The following is a 27,713-nucleotide window of genomic DNA, read 5'->3' as shown; positions in this document are numbered from 1 at the left end:
CCTAGAGGTTGTGGGTTCGATTCTATGCCCTGATGAACTCATCTAAGTGTCCTTGAGCAAGATACTGAACCCCATGTTGCTCCCGGTGCTGCGTCACCAGTAGCGCTTTGAGGGCCTTGAAAGGTGGAAAGGCGCTATACAAGTAGAACACCATTACCCATGTTTGACCTACGGAGGGAGCCATGTTTTATACGTGCTAGGGGTGATGTAGTTTGTCACTGCCACTAGACGAACACTACCAGCATTCTGCAATTCCTTCTACGCATCGAGATGTTCAACACATGCGCACATCGGTTAAAAGTGGCAAGTACTATTTGTGTTTTTAGTCTTTTATTACTTTTTCATTGCCTCAAAATACTTTTTGCACGAGTTTCCCCTCATACTTTTAAGCATTGTTTTCTAGTGGTAGCACTAGTCACGTAGCGTATTTTAAACCAGCCTTATTTGATATTACTACATTTAAGTATTTTCTTAAGGCATCTTTAGTATGTTCTGTCTGTATGCATCTAAGCCAGGGGTGTCAAACCAATTCCACAAAGGGCCAAGAGGGTCCTGGATTTCATTTCAACCAAGACTGCGCAAACAGATTCACCAATGAATTTTCTACTGAAACAAGCAGCACCTGACTGCAATCAACTGATTACACTTTTAGATCAGATTGGTGAAAACATGACCTCTTCATTGGTTGGAACGAAATCCAGGACCCTCTTGGCCCTTTGTGGAATTGGTTTGACACCCCTGATCTGAACAAAACCAGCTGAAAGAGCATGGTAGTACCTTGGGTGTCAAATTCACCTCTTGTGGGACATTTCGCCAATGTGGCACATTTTGGCAGTACTGTAACATGTTTGGAACTTTTGTTGAAATGAACAAAATAATAAAACTTGGGTATCAGAGCGGACTATCGGCAAATTTGAAAAATCAGGTGACTTGGACGCAAGAATGCAATCGGGACATCCCAACAAGAAAATGTAACTGAGTAAATGTAATGTGCTACTACCCACCTCTGTGAAGCAGTATAATAGTTATGCTTGACTTGTGCTCAATTTCATTAGGCACGACCAGAATTCATACATTGGATTATACTGACAGTTTTGGGGGAAATTAAAGGATTTTTAGTGCGCATTAGAGTCTGAAAAACATGGTATGTCAATGTTATTATTGCAAAAAGCTCACTTTTTTTGGTTTTAAGTTACTATGACTTGGTTGAATTAATTAAACAGGGATACCTTGACTTATGAGGCTTTAACTTAGGAGTTTTTAGCAGTCACTTGATTTTTTAAGATTCATTTTGCATTGTCATGAAAACAGACTTGATAGTGAGCAATAACTTTTTGCATTATTTTTTCATTTAATTTCTTCCCCACCTACGATGGATTTGTTTTCATTAGTTTTCAGTATTCTTGAAATTATTAGTCTAGGGGTTTTGTTGATTCACCACTCCCAGTCCAAATGGATCTAGCAATGTCAATGGCAGCTAGCGAGTTGGTTTTTATTAATAATAGAAAAAGTGAGCTACAGACATGAAGTGGGCTAACTTTTTTGTAAATATCAAAATGTTTGCAAAACTCAAACTTAGTATTTATTAATTGACCAAATGCATTAAAACACTTAGGTAAAAATAGAAATTTAATGACAATTACAATAAAAATATACTTTTTCAAATATTTATTTACTTTGTCATATTTGTTTTTTTAACATTCCAAAAGTGGGAGTGGAATGTGAAGTGGAAAAAAATTAAAATGGGGAAAAGGTTATTTGATCCAACAATTGAACTCATAAGTCAAGTACCATTCACTGTTCATGCATGGCATTGGGGGAGGTACCACTTAACAATTTTTCTATTTGCCATGTTGTCGACCTTCAGCATCTTCCCATTTTTGCTCTTTTGGTCGCAATTGCACTCACAGCCACTTAACTTGCTCATCCATTTTTGTCCCTCACACTGACACTTGCTGCCATTTCTTCCTCCACTTCAGTGCGGCTTCTTCAAGCGGACCAAACACCAAGACGCGGTTCCCAGTTACAACGCGGTACGGATCAAACGCGAGGACCGAGCTGACAAAAACCTGCAAAAGAAATCCTGGGTGACAAACTGGCATCACGACCAACATTATTCTTAACTCATCATCTGCCATTGACAGCGCTAGACATCCAATCCATTTGAAGTGGGAGGTTGACCTCCCACTTCATATAGATTGGATACTTGCGATAAATTTACGGTAGGATAATTGACGCCACGATTGCACGGCTATCGTCAATGGCACTGGGAGTTTGGACTGTAAATACCGAAACAAGAATTTACAAAGTAGCCTTTTGGTCTGTAGGTACAAACATTTTTTTGAACATCAAATTTTGGAACTTATTTTGTACATTTTTTTTGTGTCGGGTGGGAGGGAGAGGCTCAGAGTATGTATTTTTTAACTGTATTTATTTACCTGGGGTACTTTGTTACACGCTACGCAGACCAAAGTCATGTAATGCTAACTAGAGGTCGACCGATATCTAACAATATCCAAAGCCGATTTTGTAAGCAGATATTTTTTTCTAAAGCATGAAAGGCAATTAAAAAAAATTTTTTTTTTACAAATTTACAATGACCTGAGACAAAGGTTTAATTCGGTCTAGTGCTACCAAACGAACGAACGCAGCGCTTTTTATGATTATACACTTTGCAAGAACAGTACATTTTCAAATAATTAACCCACCAGGACATCACGAGGAGATGTAAACAAGTGAGAGTGCGTTTAAGAGGATGCTTGCCATGCTAAAGCTAATGCTAACGCTAAGGGTTAAATTTAAAGTGTAAAGGCCGATTTATGCCTCTGCGTAGCGGTGATGGCAGACCTATGCTGTAGCCCGACGTGCGCGTTCAAAATATCCTGACTACTCGTCACGTCAACACACGCGTGATGAATGGCGAAGGACTGATTGGTCCACTCAAGAATTTTTCCGGTTCAGCACAAGAACACCGCCGTTTTCAAACATTTGCAAACGTCTTTTGTGTTGCCTACGCTTCAACATTTGTTGTTCAATAGTGATTAGCTGCAAATACACACTTTCCATCTCCGTTGCCATTGTTGTCAATGATCAAAATCTTTTTTTAATCGGCTTATTTTTTTGTTAATCAGCGATGTTGGGGGGAAAAGTCTGTATATCGGTCAACCTCTAATGCTAACACATGTGACGTTTTGAATAATTTTTTTCCCCAGTGATGCATCTGCCTTAATTTCAATGAATCTCCACACGTTGTGGAATGACTACAATGTATAAAAGTGAAATTTGGCCAATTCACTGTAAAGAATAAACTGAAATGTTGCCATATTGGCGTGTGTCACAATTTCCAAACTACAAGATGTTTAACAAAAACTTTTATTAAGAAAACGGATATTTAAAATCATACAATTTAAAAGTTAAAAAAAAAAAAAAAAAACATAAGTGCTGTCAATAAGATTTCAGGTTCTATCAAAAACTTTTCTGATAGTGCTGACGCAAATACATGCTGGTGTGGTCATTCTAGAGGAGCGACTCGGATCTGGGCTTTCTGCCGATCCGTCGAGTCCCGGCGGTTGCACCTTCGCTCTCGGAAATCTTGTCTTTTCGTTTGGACTCCCCCCTGCGTTTTTTCTCCCTTCCTCGCTCTTCTTTTTCCTCAGTTTTCTTCATCTCCTTTAGCTTCTTCTTGAGGGAGGCGCGGTCGCCTTGACACACGCCCATTGCCTGACAACAGATGAAGTTATGCATCAAGTTGCTTATCCTCCACTAGAAGGTGTTGTTTTTCCTCTAGAGTTATGAAGAAAAAATTGGGAGCTCTTGGGAGAGTTTGGACAAGTCAGGACATTATTTGTTTGAAATGAACTCATTCGCTGCTGAGGATGGCGATAGACATCCAATTAATTTGAACAAAAATTTGTTCATTTGCTGCCAGGCCTCCCAGATTATATGGATTGGATGTCTCCTATTGATAAACATTTAAATTCACAAAGGTTGAACACTGCCACAATTGGACGTCAGTCATCGTCAATGGCAGTGAAATTTCATACTAATTGAAAATGTTTATTACATTTCAATCAATAATGGATGCCCATTTTTCACCCATCTTGAAACTTTACCTCTAAATTTGGTAAATTAAAATCTATTTTTCATTCTTTCATGTCAATCAGTAATTGTATTGATTTTTGTACTCTCATTAGTGTTTTACCATCAACACTTATATTCAAATTTGTCTGCCAAATACTAGAAAATCAACATTTACTTTAGTATTTCTATCATATTCTTTAATATCTTTAATACAGTAAACTCATTTATAAATTATAAAAATGACCGTTTTTTCCCCCCACCCACATTGAATGCATTTTGCTCAGTGAACAAAACTAAATTTATGTGCATTTTATTCCATTTTTTAAATTTTAAAAAAGGGTTTGTGACCTTGAGTTTGTCCGTGTCCATGGTGAGCAGCTGAGCCCCATCCACGCCTCGTGCTGCAAAGTCGCTCATGTATTGCTCCATGTTCATGGCCACTAACCACAGGCACACCTGATGGCTGCTCCACTCCAACATGGGTCGACTTTGCCACTGGTTGTCGTTTTTACATAGCAGTGGGTCGTCCAAAGTCTAACCGTGGAAAAATGACAGTACAAAAAAACCCTTACTGAATACTGTTTAAATCAGTGGTTTTTAACCTTGTAGGGCTCCCACAAACAATAAATTTGGTGGCTTTTTCCCACCTTAAAAGGACACCTTTTTCATGTGCACCCCAAAAGAACTACTCTAGCTTAATAAATTGAAAAAACATCAAATTACATTTTTCTGATGTGTAATGGTGGAGAATAACAGGAATAAAAACAAATATTTCTAGGAAGCGGCCATCGTAAATGGTGCCTTTTTTTTTTCTTTCCCAAAGCCGCTACCATTTTAGCCAATCAAATGCAAGTATCCAAGTTTGCCAGCCATTCCTTGGTGACATTATATATATTTTTTAAAGCAGGGCTCCTTAATTGATTGCGAACTTATTGGTGCCTGTAGGTTACGAGTTAGCCAGTAGAGGGAATGTGCAGACATTCAGCCTGTAGTGCAGTGTAGTGTACTGTACTGTCGCAAACATGCTTTTCAGTTGTGTCGTTTTCGTCAACGAATATTTCGTTGAAAAACGTTTTCTCATGATGTGAACGCGCTGAAGACGTCTTGGATAGCAAATGAGATGATTAAGTTTTCGCCTGACGAGACGAAAATGTGACAGTGTCATGTTCACAATGCGTGACATTTGCTTATTGTACTTGCAGTTAGTCAGCGTGCATCATAGCAATGTTTGGGCGTGTCACACATGTGACATTTAGAAATACCTAATCAGTGCTTTCTTCCAAAACACCAAACAAGGGCTGTCAAAAATGCATTAAAAAAACATTAGCTCAAACAAAAACTTATCTTATGTTGGTCTTAGCAGAGAGTTGGATTCAGCCATGTTAAATGAGTTGTCATACTCACTGTTGCCAGTAGAAGGCAGTGTATCCACTCAAATCAATATAAATGCAACACTTTTAAAACAAACCATTACAACGTCACTAATAAAACGAATCCTCGAAACAGCAAAATTTGATTCAAAAACTTTTTGATAATACAATTACTCGAGAATCAAATAATAATTCCAGCACTAATTTATACACTTGTCTTTCCCTTTCATCTCATTGGCTGCGACATATCCATTCCGACTGAAAGGGCTTTCCCTTCCCAGTCCAAATGGATTGGACGTCTGTCGCAGTCAGTGGCTGTTAAACACCATCACGACGTGACATGCATCAAGCAGGTGCGATATTAGAGACGAGAGGAAGGCAAAGGGAAGGAAGGAAAGCCTTACCTCAGTGGATGAAAAGGTGAAAGTGTGAGAGTGTCCGGAGAGCGAGTGATTAGAGCCATGACCCCCTGCGCTGAAGCTATCCAACCGACAGCCAACACTCTGGAACCGACAAACCTTTACAAATTTCCCAGACTACAACTCCAGCCGTAATGTTTTATTTTTTTGCACTGTGGTTGTCGTTTAATGGTCTGACATGCAAGCTGGTACGTGCATACCTGATCTCCCCTACACGAGGTAGTCAGGTAGGGCAAACTGCTGCTGGACACAGAGCGGAACTTCTCTGAGTTGCCCGGTTTTCTCCCCTCCTCGTCTTTCTCCTTCCCTCGCTCTGCGAACCAGGCAAAGGGCAAGCACGACGGCATGGAGGTGACCGAGCCTGACGGAGAAACTTCAGATGGCTTGTCTGGAAGGTCTCCACAAGACGCCCTAAAAAGATTTGAGGTTTCAAACATTTTACTATCCGCAAAACAACAGTTCGTAAACCTTTCATGCACGACTTTTTACCCTTACAAGGTACTCATTTGACTCACTAGCACTGAAAGATTGCATTTACAGCCAGTACTTCTAGTTTAAATGAATTGAATGTTTATCACAGTCGATGGCATACAATGAGTTAAATTCTACAGCAAAATAAAAAATCCTGAGTTGTTACTTGGCGCTGTAACCAGAGTGCATTTCTCTTTCTATTCATTTTAATTTAATAAATTCGGCTTTTATTAACATTGTAATAATTTAGAAATTATACAAAAACAAATACTATAATGATATGGCGGAAAACCCAGACAAGACTGAAAAAGTTTCTGCTCTTGCACTCTTTAAAAGAAACTGCTTTATTTTAAGCCACAACAAATGTTGTGTTTGATATAACAATATGTCTATATGCTGTCATAGCAGATTCATGGCGCATTAAGCCCCCGAACTATTTTTAATTTGCCCGTTTTACCCTGGAAACCCATTTTCAGATGTCGCACAATCGTTTTTGTTGTTTCAACCCACCTATGAAAACAAGGTAATTTTTTATTACAAATGTCTGCCATTTTTAGCTTTGAATCATTAATTGATGTCCAATATTTTGTAAAAAAAAAAAAAAAAAATATATATATACATACACGACTTTAAAAAATTATTCACCCGCGTATTTTAAACTTTTAAACAAATTACGTCACAATGAAAAAAATGACGTCTGTAAAAAAGTCACGGATGTCTACCTCATAACTAAAAATGTATTTTTTTGTTACTCTCACATTTTCCCCGATATGTTAGATCATATATAATCGATCCAAACAAAGAAAAATTGAAAAAAACGTGAAGGTAAAAGGGTAAATATATGAAAAAATCTCAACCACTCCTTGATGTCCGCGATTTTTTGGCTCCTATACTGATACCGATAACTGGCTGTGCAGTATCGGCCGATACAATACCGATACCACTTTGTTTGAAATATATATATACTGTACACACACACGCGCGCACGCGCACGCGCACACGCACACGCACACGCACACACACACACACACACACACACACACACAATGAATCCAGTAGAACTTTTTATTGCATACATGGTATGCGTGGCAATAGTTGAATAAACCTTTGGCTCTCACAGGCCAAAATGAGTGCTAAATTCGTAAAATTAAAACATGTATAATACTAGCCCAACAGTAAGAAAGTAAAAATACAATGAATAATGAACAAACTTTTTTAAACCCCGAGTTTTGGCTCTCAAAGGCCAAACAGTGCAACTTTCATGAAATTATTACTTCATAAAATTAGAATAATAATTGACCACAGCATGCAGTCTCTATATGGCTAGGTTCTTACCGCAGGTCTTAATGCACGAGTCAGATTTTTTCATGTTTTCCCGACTCGAGTGAGGCATTAACATGACAGTCTGAAAGGGACAAGTCGCATAAAAGTGAACCATTTCAATTCCGATCTAGGTCACTTTCGTATGTGGTTCAAATCTGATCTGGTCCACATTTGTCCAGAATGTGCCGGCGATCTGAACGGTCAAGTCTCCCAAATCGGAATTCGTGCAGCAATTACGCCAGCAAAGAGCAAGAGCGGTAGGCTGGATGGCCGCAATGTAGCTGTGCATTAGCGCCTAGCTTGAACTAAGCAGCAGGCTGGCTTGATCACAGTCATTAAAAAAAATATAACATTTATTTCCATTTATTTGGGAAGCTTAAAATCTCAATTTTCTGAGGGAAGAAACATTTTGAACAGGAGGGCGTTTTAAAAACAAAAAAACAGCGAAACCCTTAATGTAGGTGAGAGCGTGAGAGAGCATAATTAAAGACTTCATGATTTTAATGAGATCGCGTACTTACCTTGTTTCGATCCAAAAACTCCAGGCAGCATGTATCACCGAGTGTCAAGACACAGCTGTGAATGGCCACACATCAAGGTGTGGGTGAGATTTTCTTTTTCATATATTTACTAGTGCTGTCAAATTTATCGCGTTAATGGGCGGTAATTAATTTTTGTAATTAATCATGTTAAAATATTTGACGCATGCACGGAATAACCCCTTCATGCGTAGACTCAAACAGTTTACAATGATGCCGTTTTAGCACACAGAGCGAAAAGGTTATGATGTAGCTATCCGTTACTTATTTACAGACACTATTTTTTTCCATTGCGACGTAATTTGTTTAAATGTTTAAAAAATACGAGTTTTTTTTAAAGTCGGCTTTTTTTTTTTTTAAACTAAATATTAGACACCATTTAATGATTCTAAGCTAAAAATGACATTTCGGCGCAGCGTCTGTAAACGGGGTCTTTAGGGTAAAACAGACAGATTAAAAATAGTTTGGGGGCTTAATGCGCCGTGAAACTGCTATGGCAGCATATAGACATATTGTTCTATCAAACACAACAGCTCTTTTGGCTTAAAATACAGCAGTTAATTTTAAAGAGGGGTGCAACAGCGGAAACTGCTTTTTCAGCCTTGTCTGAGTTTTCTGCCTCATACATTTTTTTCCCCAAATTCAAAACAGATATAGCTAGGCTATCAAGGCCAATTACAGCATGCTTTTAAAACAGGTCAAAATTGTATGTTTAATGTTCTTATCTTTAGGTCACAAGTCTCAGACAAGGCCAAGACTCGTCCAATAAGCATATCTTAAAATTTTGATTCAAATTTTAAGGGAATAAATCTTACACTGTTCAACATTAAGCCTGTTTAGTTGCATTAGCTTTGACCATGTAGCTTGTCATATTTACATCACAGAAAATAAAAAATTAAGAATATAAGAATGAATGAAGAGGAAAACAAGGGGGAAACTCAGGAAGAACAGTTAAAAAAAAAAAAATTTTTTTTTTAAATTGCAATACACTAATATAAAAACATTGTGAGTAAACCATAGTAACCGAGCTATTCTAGTCATGTGGTGAAAATTCTTCTCGTTTTAATATTGCAATTAGAGCTGAAACGAGCACTCGAGCAACTCGAGTAACTCGAGTTTAAAAACTGATCCGAGTAATTTTATTCACCTCGAGTAATCGTTTATTTTGACAGCTCTAAGCATCACGTTTTGCTCGGACTACTTTAAATGCGGGACAATGCGCTGTCACGTGCGGAGAGGAAGAAGGAAAAAAAAAAAAACTTACTGCAGCCGACAGCCACCACAAACGACGCCGACGTTGCTAAATACTAGCCCGCACGATGCTACGTTGGTACAGGTAGCGTCTGATAAGTCTCATAGAGACCACATGTATGTTGAACTAGATGCGCAATGACAGACTCGGCCGCGTCTGGGCAGCGTTAGTAAACAGCCGCCATCTTAAAGCAGTAGAGCGCTAAGCGCTAATAAAGAGCGCTAAGCGCTAATAAATAAGATTAACGTTACTGTCGCTACTAGCTCACGTAACATTAGCCCTGCGGAGGGCTAGGTTTCAATTAATTATGACCACTGTCGATGCGTGGCTAACGTGTCTTACATACAGGCTTTAACATAACATAGCACTGTGGAGCGATGAGGGTGTAAAATAAAAACTCAATCATGCTAACTATCAATTTTAGCTCAGTAGTCATTGCTGGATAAAACACCAAGTAGCACTGGTCCCTAATGTGCTCCAATACAGCCTGTATCATACGTTTATTTTGAACACTGCAAAAACTCAAAATCCTATCAGGACTTACAGTTTAGACTAACTTAAAACTTAACTAGAACTTAAAAATGGCTTGACACAAAGAGAAATTCAATTGAAACACGTGGGAAAAAATCCTAACTTTTAAGTGATGTGTGTTATCAAGCGTAACAGCATTTTTAGGTAAGATATATATATATATATATATATATATATTTTTTTTTAATAAGATCTAAAAGTTTTTTGAGTGAAAGCAGTAAATTAGTCTTTTTTAAAAATTCTAGTTACATCTGAGATGCAATTGTTGGCTGTTTTCAACAATATACATCGAAAATAAAGACATTGATTGACTGAAAATGGTTCAAGATTAGATGAAATGTCTTGTTTTCTCATGTATATTTATAATTGCTCTTCACCTAAAAATATATTTGTTTTATCCGATTACTCGATTAATCGATAGAATTTTCAGACGATTACTCGATTACTAAAATATTCGATAGCTGCAGCCCTAATTGCAATACATCACAAACCCCCAAAAAGTCGCAATGTCAGTTTTTTCCGATATCGTTCAGCCCTAATTGTGACACAACCTGGGCATTGATCTGGGACAGCTGGCTCCAACTGTCACATACCTATTCAGTTTCAAATCACCATTATGTGACAAGTGAGAGTGCGTTTTAGGGTGGGTCATAGTGCATTCCCATCAGCATTAAATGTACTGTTCGGAAATTTAATACCTACAGTGATTTACAGTAAATTTAAGACCTTAATTACATGGATTTTAATTCAATATTTTTTAAGGACCCGCGGGAACCCAGGTTTCTCCTCCCATTAGCAAGAGGACTAGCACTTGAAAGAAATGGAATAAAGCCTGTAAATTGTGGGCAAACCAGTCTAAAACCTGGCCTAAAACACCACATTGCCTTGATTTAGTCGACATACGAATATCTGCGTGTCTTAACCTTCGCTGACCTTAGATTCACTCACCGGACCCCGGTTAAAAACAATTGAATTGATAACATGCATTGAGCGGCTCTATCCCACCTGTTTTTTTTGGACCTTCTCAGCAGTTTTTCACTCTTCCTCTTGCTCAGAGACTTGCGAAGACCACTGCGTGATAATATCATAGCATCACTTTCAGAAACACTGGAAAGTGTGGATCACTAATTAAAAAAAGGAAATTAAAAAAGTGATGAGTACCTAAAGTCAGGCATTTTTCTTTTGGATTTTCTGGAAGTGGAGGATATGATTGGCAGGGTGATGACAGCGCTGGTGTCAGTGATGAAAACGGGCAGTGTTGTGGGGCTGTCCGTTGTAACAGAAGAACTGCAAAGTTCCACTTCACCGCTACTTCGTACGATCTCTTCCGATTCCAATCGGCTCTCCAGCGGCTTTAGTTCATCCTGCAGGCGTCACAGATTAGATGACGTTCAATTACTTCCTGTTAGATTGTTGTGACGTTGAAACTCGCACCATTTTTTTAAGGCTCTCCCTAAGTTTATCTTGTGAAGGCGGATGGCGTTTCAAATTCCGTGCCAGCAGACACCGGGCTATGTGCGCGCTGCAGTCCAGTCGTTCTGTTTGAGGAACTGCAACATACCAGTCTGAATCTGAGAAAAGACAGTGACAAACATATACAGATTTGTTTATGTCCAAAAAAACAAAAAAACAAAACATTTTTCCCTTAGAGGAACGAGAGAATGTTTCGCACTAGAACATACTGTACATGACTCACGGGGTTTGTACATACCCATGTGCACAAACCCTAGGCGCGTGATTGGTTCCTGGTGCGAGATTGACACGACAAAAGCAATGACCACCATCGAAGCCGCCCCTACTATGACCGACATGACGCTAATAAGAGTGGCTTTATTCTGTGAGGTGATTGGCTGCCCACATCATAGCCTCGCCCAGCCTTTTACTTTTTATTTTATCTAGTCTTACGCAAACATTTTAGCAAGACTTTTCAGCATTTTTACAAGCTTTGAGAGCACCTAAACTCAATTACAAAACCTCCACAACATCTTTGAACCTTTATTACATTTTTTAAACCTGAAAATGGGGCACTTATCTTGTCAAAAACATCCAAAACTATTTTTACCCGCTTTTAGAGCACCCAAACCTCCCGGGGTAATTTCAACAACTTTTACCCGCAACGGAGCACCGCCAAACACCTCAACGACCTCCAAGGGGATATTAAGTGGTACTTTTCTCCATTTTTACCTGATTTGACAGCACCCAAAGTCGGATACAAACCATCATCTGTAGCAGGATTTTAACTATTTTTTTTTTTACCGCAAATGAATCATCATATCCCCGCTACATACTCGTGAATGGACTGCCATGACATCCAGGAGGTGTGCCAAATTTCTCCCACGCATCACAGAGTGACCGCATAAGGACTAATTACTGTAAATTAGGACTGTCAAATGATTAAAATTTTTAATCGAGTTAATTACAGCTTAAAAATTAATTAATCGTAATTAATCGCAATTAATCGCAATTCAAACCATCTCTAAAATATGCCATATTTTTATGTAAATTATTGTTGGAATGGAAAGATAAGACACATGACGGATATTTACATACAACATACTGTACATCAGTACTGTATTTGTTTATTGTAACAATAAATCCACAAATGGCATTATTAACATTTTCTGTTAAAGTGATCCACGGATAGAAAGACTTGTAGTTCTTAAACGATAAATGTTATAGTTACAAGTTATAGTAATTTTATATTAAAACCCCTCTTCATGTTTTCGTTTTAATAAAATTTGTAAAATTTTCAATCAAAAGTAGAGTTAATATAATAATAATAAGAATCAAAATAACAATAATAAAAATAGAGTGAAAAGTTTTACGTGTATTTTGCATAGCTAAATTGATATGGAATGCCAGTTTATTTAGCATTGTTGTTTAACTGTGTCAGAATAGGGCCTCATTACTATAGACTGAAGTGCTTTTCTTTTTGAGAACAATTTTTTTTTTGAGAGATAGGAATATTATTTTTGTTGTGCTTTCACTAAAGGATACTTATGTTTGTTGTGAAGGAGAAGCTTATGCCAATAAACTGTGAGCCTGTGTCCACTCGCCTTTACTGTATAACATATACAGTGGGGAGAACAAGTATTTGATACACTGCCAAAACCCATTGGCAGTGTATCAAATACTTGTTCTCCCCACTGTATCTGTACATATCTTACCCAAAATAAAACAAGAGACACATAATTGCCACTAAAAGACAGAAAACTTACCGAAATATGTGTGGAGCACAAATAGCAATTTGCATTGCATTGTGAATACAGCATAAACGTCTCACAACTACTAATTCTCCCACGTTTAGAAGACATGAGTATGGAACGGCGCTGCCCCCAAGCGGCCGGTGGCATTCTCTTCACTCTTAATGTCCATAAACGGCCTCATTGTAATGTTTGAGGCAATATGCCAGCGGGTGCGTTAATTGCGTCAAATATTTTAACGTGATTAATTAAAAAAATTAATTAACGCCCGTTAACGCGATAATTTTGACAGCCCTACTGTAAATACATTTAAATACCGTACTTTACAGTATAAAGGAATTATACCATATGTAAATACAAGTACATAATCTGTTTACTTCGATCTTTTTAAAATTTTTTTGAGGGTTGAGGGGCAAATCCTACTTTACGGTTTTTCATTTTTCGCGGGGATTTCTGGTCGCCATTTACTGCGAAAAACGAGGGATTACTGTATCCGTGTTGAAGATTAACAAATAAAAGGATCTTGAGTTATTTCAAACCTGCAGAATATGTCTGTACTATGATGGAAGACGTGATTTAATTTTGGGGTATGACGTCAACGGTAAGAAAAGGAATTTCGGGATAGCTTGATAACGGATTAGTCTATCAAATTTGCTGGGTAGGTGATATGATAAGAGAAAGTGTCATATGACTCAAAATGTGAAATTATATTATCATCATTTAAAGAATATTTTAAATTATTCTTCATTAATAAAAATGTATAAAAAAACAAAACAAAAACACTAGTTATGGCCCCAAGCACTTTTTATTATTATTATTTTAAATGTAATAGTATTTAACTTATAGCCCGCCATTGACAAGGATATGCGCCCAATTCATTTAAATTTGGAGGACTTTGAATATCATTTTTTCAGTGCGATTGCTGCCGCTAGACCCAAACTCCTTTTCGCCCCTTCCAGTAAAAATGGATTGGACGTCTACCACTGACAATGGCAGCCCATGAGTGCAGTACAAAGGGTAAAGAGGATGAAAAAAGCCTACCTGGGACTGACGGGTCCACACAGCGTGGCTTCAAGGTTGTCACCGGTTCTCTACCTTCCAACTGTGTATGAAAACATTCAATATTCTTGCCATTCGGTATTAAAAACTGCTTTTCTCACCTGAAGTTGAAGCCTTTCAATGGCCTCCTTGTGATTATCTTCCTTCTCCTGCATTTCTTGACGCAATTTTGATTGTCTGCTCTTGGCCTCCTCCTCTCTGAGCATAGGTTAGCAGACAAGGTACCATTGTGCAATCCACCGCTAACTGGCTATTTGGGAGGAATTAAACGATTACCTGCTCTGGTACTCTCTGACCAGTCTCTTGGCCTTACTGTACTTGCTTTCCAAGCTGTCTGATTGGCTCTGGGCATCTGCCAGTCGCTGGCTCACCACCCTGCAAAGTGTCTGGGCCTCTTGCCAATACCTGAGGAACACACACAGGCTGCTTAAACAACAAGTCAAATTCTGGACTTTCAAGTTGCACTAAACAGATATCCAGGGGACAGCAGGATATTGAATGTAATATTGGTATCTGGCCTTTTGCAAATGTAGCAAAAATCTAGAATTGGATATTAAGACCACTTTGACACACCAAGAAAACAGTGATGGGTCAATGACTAAGGAATAGAAGTTCTCAAAGCGTGGTAGTGATGGTATTACAGGTAGTCCCAGGGTTACGACGTACCCGACTTACGCGATTTCACTTTACGACGCCAGGGTCTCATCCAATGTTCCCTCTAAACTGCGCGCGTGCGCAATCGCGCACTGTTGGCACCTACTCTGCGCACGAGAAATTCAATGCTGCGCACAAAAAAAAAAATCAACAGAAACGTATGTTGTAACTCGGTGAGTGACAGGTGTCCAGCAAATGATACGATAAGGTTCACTTCTGCTACGCAGCCAATCATAGCATTGACATTGCTTGTGTATTGCCCAGCCTACAACGCGTGGTGTAGGTTAGCAAGCTAACAACAGTGCGTGAGTGCGGCGGAGTTGAGAGACGTAAAGGCCAACCCCTTATCATGGCGAAACGAACGGGCAGCGACACATCCACTCACCAAGCCAAAGTAAAAAAGAAATGCGGTTCATATAAGAAGGAGTGGCTGTCGGAGCATGTGCAAATAGACGAACAAGCGGTGAAACTGAAGCCAAAGTACCAAGTGAGTTTTCAGAGGGAAAAATGTGTACTGAATGGAAGTTGGACTACCTCAAGCATCATATTCAGCAGAAAAGTCATTTGAAAGCTGTTGAAAATTACAATGACTCAAGATGCGACAGGGATTGGTACATTATTGCGGGAAAATGCAAAAGACCGACAGAAGAGAAACGAGCTGTCCCACAAAACAAAATCTGACCCAGAGCAAGTTGAAGTTCTCATTGACAATATTTTACTTGCCATCGAAATGAATGCGTCAATGGTGTCAGTTCAACAAATCCGCAATCACATGGATATATATCTATCTATCTATCTATCTATAAATATATATATATATATATATATATATATATATACATATATACATATATATGTGTGTGTGATTATACCACAAAGCTGGTGAAGTAAAAACTATGCCTTTGAATTTGTAAACTCAATCAATGATATAGTGGAGAACGAGACTATGTGCAGAGTTAAAAATGCACCCTGGCATACACTGATAGTAGATGAGAGCACTGACATATCAGTACACCAAATGCAAGTCCTATATATTAAGACGTGAAAAATAAGGTACAATTTAAGTCAGATTGGTGTGTATTCCACTGACATTTATTAAGATATTTTAATTATGGATATTAATCATTAAATGCTCTTACTACTAGATAATTTACGGGCAGTAGAAATGCTAATAGGCGTGAAAAGGCGTGATACTGGTGTGTGGCCGCTATGTACCGTATTTTTCGGACTATAAATGGCAGTTTTTTTCTTAGTTTGGCAGAGGGTGAGTCTTATTTTCTGGAGCGACTTATATGTGAATTTATTCACACATTATTATATAATTTATACACACATTATTACATCATTGTTGCTAGTTAGCATGTTCTTTATGCTGTAGTTATCTGAATAACTCTAAATAGCTATTTTACATTGAGATACCAGGCATGTTCTCAGTTCGTTGTTTATGAGTCATGTAATGTTATCATACCGTACACTTATTCAGTCTGTTGTTCTCTATTGTATTTTTATTCTGAATTGCCTTTCAAAACATGTCTGTTCTTGGTGGTGGATTATACCAAATAAATTTCCCCCAAAAATGCAACTTATACGCCGGTACGACATATATGTTTTTACCTTTTCATTGCGCATTTTTTGGCTGGTGTAACTTATAGTCCAAAAAATACGGTACACATCTGATGTTGCTCACCATGGGCCGCAATGTGCTCAGGGAGATTGTGTGTTTGCTCAGACACATGAAAAATTAGAGGGAACATTGGTCTCATCCTCCATTTTGTCTCCAGTCATTTTTTAAGTCGGGTGAACAGTACCTTATTTCACCTCACAGTATCAATTTTTTAAACTTCATTTTATTGATGACTGTTCTTCCCTTAGGAATGTGTATTAGATTGTAATGTTGACTTTTCTATTGTAATGCCTTTATATTCGGCGCAGAAAGCGTATAGAAGGTATGACTTCAGCATGCGAGTAAGAGCACATTTGTGGCCACGAAGAAGTCGCGCAGCCGAGAAAGGGAGGGAGGGGAAGGATTACAGCTTAGTTCGCTGTCTAGCTACGATTTAGCTCCAACATCTTGGCGAGGACAGTACAATGACGCACAATACATGTTTTTGGATAGTTATTTTGAGATTGGGGGGGTTTTTAGGGGTACGTAAAGGATTAATTCCAATTTACGCGGAAATTCGGGTTACGACGCCAGCAAAGGAACAAAACTCATTCGTAACCCGGGGACTACCTGTATTTAGTGGTTTCGTTTTAAATGAGAGAACATTTACCGTTCCCTTAAAAAAAAAAAAAAAAAAAAAAAAAACTGACTGGTATGTGTGATTAAGACGCTCAAAAAAGGATTTGTTAAGTTTTTTTTCCCCCTTCCCCAACAAAACCTCTAAATAATTTATCAAAATAGTCGTCGATTCATTTGATGTTCAGTTGTCCATTATTCAATAAATTGCGGCAGCCCATTTTGGTACTGTGTGGCCTGTGTCGAAGTGTGCAGAAAATAAATCTATGGTGAGACATGTACTTCTGTTTTGGCCCAAATTGCAGCGCTAATCCAGCCCATAAAGGTGATTAAATCATTGGCGGTGCTAGCTGTCCAATCCAATTTGACTGGAATGAACAAATGTCTATTGCCATCAATGGTAGTCAACGAGTAAATGTAATCGCACTTCTCAAGCTTGTCAGCCTTCTCTTCTCCATCCTCCACTTTTTGTTCCAGCTCTGCTTTATGTCTCTCCCAATTGGCTTGCTCCTCCTCGTACTCCTTTAACTGCACGGAGAACAACATGAGTTCAGTAATGTGTACAGCATATGGTGTGTCCAATTTACAAAGGAATATGCTTATCTTTTCATCAGCGGAATACCAAAAGAGCTATTTTTAACAAACTGGCTCAATCTTCCTACTTCAAAACTTTCAAAAGCAAATAAAAGTCATTACAGCCAAGCAGTTGGATAAAGGAAAGAAAAATGGCCATATTTGGGTGGCTCTTCGGCCATTAAAATGGTTCATGCTGTTCTGCAATTTGGATGTGAAAGTTCATTAACATGAGCAGACCTTTTCTCTTGCTTTTTGCAGCTGGGCTGTTCTTCTCTGCAGTTTGGATTGAAGCTGTTGAGATAACAAATGGGCAGTTAGTCGTGATGCAATAAATCGTGAACCGCATTTTGCCCGAAATTAAATTACTACGATTTTCTGATTTTCTCTTGGGGGGCGGGGTATTTGATGTTTTTTTACGGACTAATTAGCATTATGGCAACTTGAGATATTCCCACTTTAAGTGTTCCATTATCCCAAAAAACAGTTTCCAAGTTATTTACAGGTATATGCACTCATTGGCTGCCACTGACGGCACTAGACGTCCAATCCATTTGGACCGGGAGAGGGTGGATGAACATTTATTTGCCCCTCCCAGTCAAAATGGCACTGAAAGATGAGCATTCATAGCCAGTCCTCCCTGGACGTTTATTATTGTCGATGGCAGTTATTTGTTTCAGTAAGACAAAGTTTGTGATGTGAAGAGTTAAAACCTCAACCTTGTTTTGTGTTACATATGAATTACCTCTGTGAAGTTGGCCCCCCATCAGACGCAAATTTATAGAAACATTATGTCACTCGTTTGTGCTGGAATTTTGTTTGTTTGTGCTGCTATTGTTTTTAAGATATTCTTTTAGAGGGTCAATTTGAGGTCAAACAGCCCCCCATTTTGATTAAAAATGGCTAAGAATTGCTGGTTTACGCTGTGAAATGTTTTGTTTGTGCTGCTATTGTTTTATAGATGACGTCACACAGCCCCCAATTTATTGCAAAATGGACCCGTTTAATCTAGTTGTTGGGACACCCTGTTATTGAGAGTTGGTACGCTCTATCAGCTGCGACAAAGGTGCTGCGATTGACGTTATCACTCAAGTATCTCAATATCTATAAAACGGTAGCAGCACAAACGAGCACCAACGTGGCACAAACGACTGACACAATTTTTAGCAATTCTTTTATTAAATGGGGTACTGGCTGACCTCAGACTGACCTATAATAGCAGTACAAAGGAAAAAAAAATTTTTAGCAAACGAATGACATAATTCTTCTATAAATTTGCGTCTGATGGGGGGCCAACTTCACGGAGGTATATGAATTACCTTCTGGTATTTAAGGCATAGTTGGTCGTTATCCAGAGAGGAAAGAATAGACATGTCCTCCTCCTCATCCTCATCCATGCTGACGTCAGTTTCCGAGTTGCCACTTGTTTTTGCACTCTGTCATAAAAGCAAAACTGCACATCAGTGAATCCAGTTTTCTTTCAGATTCTCAGTGATATTTGACACAACGAACCTTTTGTGCAGTCTTCTCCATTTCAAGGCTTTCATTGACCAAGCGCGCCACTTCACTTTCTACCCCTTCCTTGTCTCGGCCAATCAGAAATCTTGGAATGGAAGAGAAGAAAACAAGATTTATGAGCAGCTATACCAAAAAAAAAAAAAAAAAAAAATGCTGACAACTTACTTGACCAAGCCTGCTGTATTTTTGAGCACCGTTGCTGCAAACAGCTGGGACACACCCACCAAACTTATACCATCCACCTCCACAATCTGGTCATTCACTTGAATCCTAAAATAAAAGGCAATGAAATTATTTTTGGGAGGGGTTATCTACATCACAGGTTTTTTTAAACACAACGTGCAGAATTTTATATTAACCAAAATATACTTTCATCGAGGACTACAAAAATCTGGTATTTGTCATCCACCTCCCCCACTTTTTAAAAAAAATATAAAACTGAACCCTTTACTTTTTATTTATGCTGTATATTTTTTCATATTAATTCAAAACATTTTTAGTCAAAATATATTTAAACATAATTGTTGGGCTTTTGTTTGTTTATGTTCTTGGTCATATTTTCATTTAAAGTAAATAAAAAAATTTAAAAAAATTTTAAAAAAACAACAATACTGAACAGTTTTTCACTTGTTTTCTTTTTAACTCATTAGCTGTGATAGACGTCCAATCCAGTTGAAGTAGATTGGACGTCTACTAGTGATAAATTCATTTAAATTCACAGCAGAGGGATGATTGGATGCCACATCATTGGAAATTATCATCAATCGTAATGGGGGAAAAAAAAAAAAAAGATTTGGACAATATCTGATCAAAATTGCAGTCGATTAATCAATTAGTCATTTGCGAAAGGCTAAAAGGAAAAAACAGCAAGATTTGTGCAAGCATACCGCCCGTCATTATGTGTGGCTCCACCTTCTGTGATCGTCTTGACAAAGATTCCTAGTTTCTCCAAGCCCTGGTCCGCACCTATCCCCATTCCGATGATACTGATGCCTAGTCCATCTTGTTCTGAAAGGCAGCAAAACACCAAGAGTGCAAAGATTTTCATCAGGCGGAATTAAAACCAACCTTTTTTAATGTCCACTTCAAAAAGGTCCATCTTGTCTACCCTCTTCTCCAGTTCGTACTCCGCCGAGGCGGACACGGGATCGATGTCGTTGTTGCATCTGTTGTACTCTGCGTTAGTGTAGGTCGTGTAAACCTGGGTGAGAGATCAGCTGCCACAATTAATCCAGAATTAATCAATTAGTCTGATTTAGTTATAGCAACGTTGTTAAATAAAAAATGTCTATATCTTCTGATCCTATTGTTCAATTTTTTTGTATTAATATATAATAAAAGGATATATATATATCTATATACAAACACACACACATACACACTAGTATATATAAAATCTTTTAAATAAAAAAAATTATCATCTTTCAGTGCCATTGACAGCAATAGAAATGAATGAATCTTAGAGGTGTGCGAAATTTCCGATTCTTAGATTATTCGCGATTTGGCCGTGGAAGATTCAAGAACGATTCACAAACATCCTAATTCCAGTTATTGAAAAATATGACAAGTAAAGTGGAACTAAAACACAGCCAGCGCGGTCTTCAGGACGCAATGAGGAATGGACCGTGAGTAAACATCATGCCCAACTCCTGCTGCTAGATAAAAAAACAATAATACCTGACTGCGGCCGACAGCCGCTACAAACAGTGCCCAGTTGCTAGTTGCTACAAACATACGGCAACATACGGCTATGGTAGATATCACATATATGCAGAACTAGATGCGAAATGACTGACGACGGCGGCGTTAGAACATGTACAGAGAACTAGAGTCGAAATGACAGGCGATGGCGGCGTTAGAACATGTACAGAGAACTAGATGTGAAATAACAGACTTGCCGGTGCTAGTACACAACCGCCATCTGAAAGCAGTAGACTTCTCTAGAAGGCTCTGTTGTAGCGAACCTCATTACTTTTTATCTAAAATACCCCTAAATTGGCAAAATCTTTACTTGAATCCATCTTTAAATGATGACAGTTTTAAGCTTTGACATATTGAAAGTAGACAGAAGGGAAATTATGAAATAACGGTAGCAATTTAAACAACTTTAACTGTTAATTCACAACATTGGGTTGGGTTGTGCATCAATAATCGATTTATAATCGAATCAGAGCCTCTGAATCGTAATCGAATCGTTAGGTGCCCAAAGATTCCCACTCCTAAATGTATCCATATCCAAATGTATATAGAACTAGTTGCGAAATGACAGACTCACCGGTGTAGGCGCACTATCCTATTCCCCTCACTATCCACTCGCGGTGGCCTGCACTTGTCAGTGACGTTCCTTATTCTCACTATATGATTATACAATTTTAACATTTGTTAATAATACGCTCTGTGTGTAGTATCATCCATCGCTTTTCCTTTTTAAATGGGCACTTTTAAGCGAACGCAAGAAGTAACAACGGGAACATTTTTAAACAGGCATTTCACGGGAGAGCATTTCGACTCTTCGGCCAATCATATAGTGAGAGCGAGTGGACAGTGAGGGGAAGAGGATAGTGAACCTACACCGGCATTAGTAAACAGCCACCATCTTGAAGCAGTACACTTCTCTGGAAGGCTGTTGTAGCGAACTGAATTTTATCTAAAATACTCTTAAATCAGCAAAATCTTGACTTGAATCCATCTTTAAATGATGAAAAAGTTTTAAAACTTTAACATGTCGAAAGTAGAAGGGAATTTATGGAATAACGGGAGCAATTTTAACAACTTTAGCGGTTGATTCACAACATTTAATCAATTGAATGTAGTTTTAAGAGCGTACGACAGGAGAAAAAAAAAAAAAAGTCTTAAATAGCATTATTATGTGAATTATAATCATATTTTGAGACGATTCAACTATATACAACAATTTAGCAAAGCGCAGATGACGAGAAATGAGTCTTTTAATCTGCCGGTTAACCACACCTACCATTTATAGGGCTCTAGCGTCCCCAACAGGTGGATGACGTCAGCGGGAGAATGGGCTCATCGGTTTTACTATTCAGGCCATTGAGGGGGAATTATTCAGAACGAGGAAAACGTGACGAAGAGAGACGCAAAATGTCATTGTTTCAGTCTCTCTACTCCAATATTTTTACAGGATATTCTTTTTATCCAAGTATTTTTCCCCAATAGCTAAATAAATGGCTTGAGAAGGACCAGTCAGCCCGTCGAGGGGGAATTATTCACAACGAGGAAAACGTGACGAAGAGAGCTGCAAAATGTCATTGTTTCTCTCTCTCTCTACTTCAATATTTTTACAGGACATTCTTTTTATCCAAGTATTTTTCCCCAATCGCTAAATAAATGGCATGGTCATGACAAATAACAGTCTTGTGCTAAATGGAATATGAAATGATAAAAATGCACTTATTCAGGACGACATGGCAAAATTACTCCATGATGGTCAAAACTGTCGACTTCACCTTTACTGTCGCAACTCCCGAACGATATTTTATGACACCTAAATCGGGCTTATGTATTTCCCCGGCTTCGGAGAATGTAAACAATCCAAGAGGCGTGACAGCTAGCCGACATGCTAACCCGAACCGGGTGATTTTTCAAAGTCTTCGAAGCGGAAAATCACACATAACTAGCCCGGATCATTTGACATGACGACTGGGTTGTCGATTGTCTTCGCCGATCAGCAAACCGCCCGGCGGAGAGCAATTCACAGCTCGTTCCCTGGAGGAGAGCGGCTGTAGTTGTTGTGCAGCTAACGTGCATGAGGAGAGCTTTTTACATGCCTATCAATGATCAAACGTAAGTAGTCCTTTATTTAAAGAAAGTTTGTAGTGTTTACTTTGTAATCGCTGTATTCGCCAGTATTTCACATAATACAAAACAAGATGTTTACTCACTTCCTCGTAAGTCCCATGGTCACACAGTAGTAGGGCCTTTTTTTGGCCAATATCCACCGGTGAATGGGAACCTTTTGAAACTCCAAAAAGGCGCACACGCCTCTCCCTCACAGAGCAAGATTTTTCTGCAGCCGTTTGGCTGGCGTGATGTAAAAAATAAACGTATTAATCTGCAAAATCAGCTGAATCAGTCCTTCACATACAATAGTATGGCTGTATAGTGAAGAAGACTCCTTCCTCCGTACACGTCACAGCGCCCTCTTTCTCAACTCGAGACTGGTGCCGGAAGACACTCTTTTCATGGCGCGTGATTCAAAAAACTAAAACATAGCGATCACTTCCACACACATCCAAGCGGTCCATATCATTCAGGAGCATAAAATACCGCGTGTATTATGAAATAAACATGCTTTTTCGTGTCACAGGCACTTTACAGCTGCTGATACAGAATGGGGACTTGAGTATTTTATTTACTGTTTTGAACTGTTAACTTGATACTGAAATAAGAGTTTATTTTAGCCCAAGAGGATTTTTGTAACTAATGTACAAAACATTAAAAGCAGCTAATAGCTTTATAATCGAACCGTAGCCTCTGAATCGTAGTCGAATCGTTAGGTGCCCCAAGATTCCCACCTTTATGATTGATCATCAAAAAAATGAGCAATTTGCAGTTAATTGTGTGTGACAAATTTGCGATTAATTGCAGGTTAAGCATTTAAATGGCAAATTTGAGATTTGTCGCATGTTAACGCCTAAGAAGTGTGATTAGTTTGCGACTATCACAAGTTGACTATAAAAATGTGACCAATTTGCAATCAATTCCAAATTACCATTAAAAAATGACTAATTCGCAATTGTGTTTACTATTTATAAATATGAAAATTTTTGGTGTGATAACGATTTGAAAAGTGACAAATTTGAGATTAATCGCGTGTCACCTATTATATGAGACCATTTTGTGACTAACACCATGTAACACATTTTGTTCCCAGGTTCTAAGTGGTATTTCCTAGTTTCGTCGCATTGACATTTGACATATAAAAACATTTCCCAAAAAGTTTGGGTTTGTGGTTCCAACTTTAAAATTCTATTTTCCACTTTTCTTTACATTTGTACTTTTTACATATACAGACCTGAGCTGAAACACCAAGAAATGACATTCAACAAATATTTATGTACAACTAGGACGTGAAATCGGAAATTTAAATATAGCCTCTAATTTTAGCAAAACCAAACTTTTACCTCTTAAGTGGCACTCTTTCCATTTAGTTTGGACCCAGGCAACACAAATAACATGATGAAAATAAATAAAATTAAGGACCTTTTTTGCCCCTGTAACATGGTGTGATCACAAGATTATAAAAATGAATAATTTGGGATTAATCGCAACTCCCAAAAAATATGACACATTTCTTCGTGATTTGACTACAGGGTGAGGCAGCATTTACTTATTATGCTCCTCACCTCTGGAACAAATTACCTGAAGGTCTGAAGTGTGCTAAAACTGTTAGCGCCTTTAAATCAGGGCTAAAAGCGCTTTTGTTTACCACCACCAGCATATCCATAACTGTCAACATATTTCAAACTTCGAGCTATTTGCTTTTTACTCCCTTTCTGCTTTATTACCATTTTTGATTTCAATTTAATGTGACTTTAATGTATAATTTTATTTCCTGTTTCGATTGCCTTTGTTTTAATGTTCTTTTGATTTAATGTGATTTTTATGACCTTCATGTGATGTAAAGCACTTTGAATTGCCTTGTGTTGAATTGTCCTATACAAATACAGTTGCCTTGCCTTACAGAAAAAAATTAATCATGATTACCTCATTGGCTGCCATCGACAGAAATTCTGGCAGTGAATGATTACGCTTCAATGCCATTGACGGTAATAGATTTTTCAATCGCTACCAGCCCCTCCCAATCCTAATGGATTGGACATCACCGTCAATGACAGCAAATGTCAATTTCTGGAAGGATATTAAAGCTGTTTGATTAGCAGGAAGGATGTTGATCCGTTTCCTTCATTGGAGTGTTGTAAGTGGTAATATGACAAAGGTACTGAGTGGTCAGTACAAAAACAGCTCATTTTTAGAGCAAATTTGGTTTGTCTATCACAGTCAATGGCAGCCAATGAGTTAAAGTATGTTATTTTAAAATGGCTTGTAGTTTATGTTCCATTTTTCTTCACTTAAAGCACTTTAGTACTGTGCAAACGACTAGAGTAGAGTGCTTATCTGCAACAGTGACAGAGTGAAGCATGTGGGGTCTTGTCTTTTCTCCACCCTGACACAGCAAACATGGCTTTAGGCTGGCGTTTCTCCACAAACGCAAGCTGGTAGTGAACTGCATTTGGCCATTTAATTAAAAATAAATAAATAAATAAAAAAAATAAAAAAACTCACCTTTATAGGTGCTGAGGAGAAACGGACAATTTTCTTTGGGCCTTCTGCGCCATCTTCGTCATTCTCCTCAGGTAGTTCAGGAATGTTGGGAATTTCTTCATAGTCCAGAGAAAGCTGGTTGCCCACGTGCAGAGTGTTTTCCAGGTCTTGCCTGTCAGACGTGTGCTCTCGTTCTAAATATTTGTTCTCAATCTCACAAATCTGCGCCCCGGAAGTTCCATTTAAATCACCTTTTGCTTCCATCCTCTCCTCTCGACATTCCTGCATGTCAGGTGTCAAGGAAGCTACCATTTCCTCTTTATTTTGTCTACAAATCTTCTCAACATCCCCTTTTTCAGGAATGGCTGGCAGAACTTCACCCCTGTCGTAGCGCTCGTTTTGTGGCTTGCGAGCATGTCGCATCGACTCCTCCCTACATTGTTGGTCCACCTGCTCATACTTGTCTGCCACGGATCTCCAGCCTCCTGACTTTAATTCCACCGAGCAAAGATGCGGCGTTTCCACCCTGAGCTCTTCAAAAACATCATCCACCAGGTCTTCCACGTGTATGTTGTTGCCCATAAAATGCTCCCAAACCCATTCTTTATCCTTCTCCTCGCTTTCATCGCTCTCTGATGACTTGACATGGACAAGCTCTGCCCTGACGAGCTGCTCAGGGGTCAAGCTAGAGCTAAGAGACGATTTTTCGGCCTCGGCACGTGGAGATTTATTTGCTTCCCCACTGTGGACATCTGACAGAGATTTAAGGCTTGTTATTAAAGCGTTCTTTGGATTATTAATGATAGGCTCACTTGCGTATTTCTCTGCATTGATGTCACAGGCTTTGTCTAGAGGACATTGTGTCAGCTGTCCTCCACTACAAGCGCCAGTCATTTTAGTCTCAAACAACTTCCGAGTCACTGAGAACTTTTGTGCTAGGGCAGCCCGGTCTATATCCTTGATCTCCTCTGATTTAGCTGGTTTATCTGGTAGGAAGGTTTCAGAAGTAGAAACGCTGGCGCTTTGTAGCTGCGGGTTGGGATTCTGAGGAGACTGCAGCGAACTGCTATTTTGTTTCAATTGTCGGTTGTCCATTTGGAGGAAAATGTTGTCCCGAATTTTAGTCCCTCTGGCGCTTTGGGTTCTTCCTCGGCCGCTGCTGGGGAGGGACACAAGGGGCTCTGAGAGGTTAGCTGGTAGGCTTGATTGGTGCAATGAAGAACGCTGGGAGGAAGCGGACCTGGATCCATGTTTTAGTCTGGTCCCGCTGTCAAATGAGCATTTAATGGCGTGGAAGTCAGACTCGTATGAAATCCTGTGAGGAGAGGCACTTCGGCCCTTGTGGTCGGTCCGCATTATTAGCGAACTGGCAAAAGAGACGAAAACCGCTAGCTAATAATAATAATAATATAAAAATGTTGAAAGGATAGATACTTTGGAGTTCAACGTGTCGGCTTCAGGTGCTGGTGAATCGTTTCAAGAAGTGGACGAGGGAGAGGAACGTCATAAAAAAAAAAAAAATCGCAGTTCTCCACGGGGAGCGTTGTTGGAGGAAGTCCACTTCTAAGGCAAAATGGTGGACACAAATGAGTAGGTTTTTTAAAAGCACATCAAAGGTGATTGCGAGTTTTAACAAGCTCGGTGAAAAGAAGCCAAGGGAGAACGACTCACCGAGCAATAAAAGGCGATTTTTGACATTCTCAGTACGCGCCGCCAAATTCACCGAAGTCCAGACATTTTCCTCGCAGAGTCCTTTCAATTAGCTTGATTGATGCATTCAGTGACTGTCGGAAATTGACCAAATCATAATACAATTTCTCATAATTGCGTACATACTTCACCAAACTTTTTCTATCTTAACACAAGAAAATGTAACTCTAATAAAGTACATTTCTTCACACTATCAAAAATATTTTACAAATGGCACTAGACAGATCAAAGAATTTACGATAATCTATAAACGCGTCACAAGTCACTTACATTTCCAAATGAACCCCGCTTTTTAAAGGCCAATATTCTCTCCAAACTATAATAATACGTTAGATTTAGTCTCCTCTCGCTTTGGAGTCATGTGCGGTCTTCTCCTTCGCTACAACTAAGACAGACAGATGGCGACTCATGCTTCTAAATACTGTAAATGGATAATCCCTGCTAATCCAGTGTAAACGACTCCAGTAACTGTGAAACGCTGCCG

The 27,713-nt window shown here is 38.8% G+C and overlaps 3 protein-coding genes across 4 annotated transcripts in view; 2 read left to right on the top strand and 1 right to left on the bottom strand.

The window, feature by feature from the left end:
- Positions 1 to 3,663, top strand: part of LOC130930495 (integrin alpha-6-like) — a 47,805-nt gene extending 44,142 nt beyond the window's left edge. Inside the window, exon 25 of one of the 2 annotated variants that reach the window (XM_057858476.1) lies at positions 1,980 to 3,663. In XM_057858476.1, the coding sequence (XP_057714459.1) occupies positions 1,980 to 2,123 (144 nt within the window). In that variant the 3' untranslated portion in view covers positions 2,124 to 3,663. The remainder of the gene's footprint in view (positions 1 to 1,979) is intronic. The other variant, XM_057858477.1, reaches the window with a different exon arrangement.
- On the bottom strand, positions 3,384 to 27,658 carry LOC130930494 (neurabin-1-like). Its single transcript, XM_057858474.1, has 20 exons — positions 27,500 to 27,658; positions 27,191 to 27,303; positions 25,541 to 27,082; positions 20,300 to 20,432; positions 20,119 to 20,239; positions 19,397 to 19,501; positions 19,226 to 19,316; positions 19,033 to 19,149; positions 17,954 to 18,007; positions 17,568 to 17,668; positions 14,524 to 14,652; positions 14,349 to 14,445; positions 14,230 to 14,290; positions 11,420 to 11,556; positions 11,147 to 11,349; positions 10,991 to 11,056; positions 6,070 to 6,280; positions 5,855 to 5,953; positions 4,429 to 4,614; positions 3,384 to 3,720 (listed from the first exon to the last, which is right to left on the bottom strand). The coding sequence occupies exons 3-20, from the start codon at positions 26,873 to 26,875 to the stop codon at positions 3,517 to 3,519; spliced, it is 3,450 nt and encodes a 1,149-aa protein (XP_057714457.1). The 5' UTR covers positions 26,876 to 27,082; positions 27,191 to 27,303; positions 27,500 to 27,658; the 3' UTR covers positions 3,384 to 3,516.
- The window catches only part of LOC130930496 (rap guanine nucleotide exchange factor 4-like), an 89,523-nt gene continuing 89,354 nt past the window's right edge, over positions 27,545 to 27,713 (top strand). Inside the window, exon 1 of the mRNA XM_057858478.1 lies at positions 27,545 to 27,713. The gene's annotated coding sequence lies outside the window, so the exon portion shown is untranslated.

Source organism: Corythoichthys intestinalis, chromosome 14, assembly GCF_030265065.1.
Source record: "Corythoichthys intestinalis isolate RoL2023-P3 chromosome 14, ASM3026506v1, whole genome shotgun sequence".
NCBI classification, from domain to species: domain Eukaryota; kingdom Metazoa; phylum Chordata; class Actinopteri; order Syngnathiformes; family Syngnathidae; genus Corythoichthys; species Corythoichthys intestinalis.
The sequence above is the reverse complement of the archived record's forward strand: the minus strand, read 5'-3'. Positions and strand labels throughout refer to the sequence as shown.

Bases quoted from the DNA above. Each gene is read 5' to 3' on its own strand.
- LOC130930494 (XM_057858474.1), bottom strand. From the start codon at position 26,875: ATGCGGACCGACCACAAGGGCCGAAGTGCCTCTCCTCACAGGATTTCA. The intron at 20,240-20,299 runs GTTGGTTTTAAT...GCTGCCTTTCAG, and splicing joins TGAAGTGGACATTAAAAAAG to AACAAGATGGACTAGGCATC. The intron at 11,557-14,229 runs GTAGGCTTTTTT...GTCTTTTCTCAG, and splicing joins TGTGGACCCGTCAGTCCCAG to ATTCAGACTGGTATGTTGCA.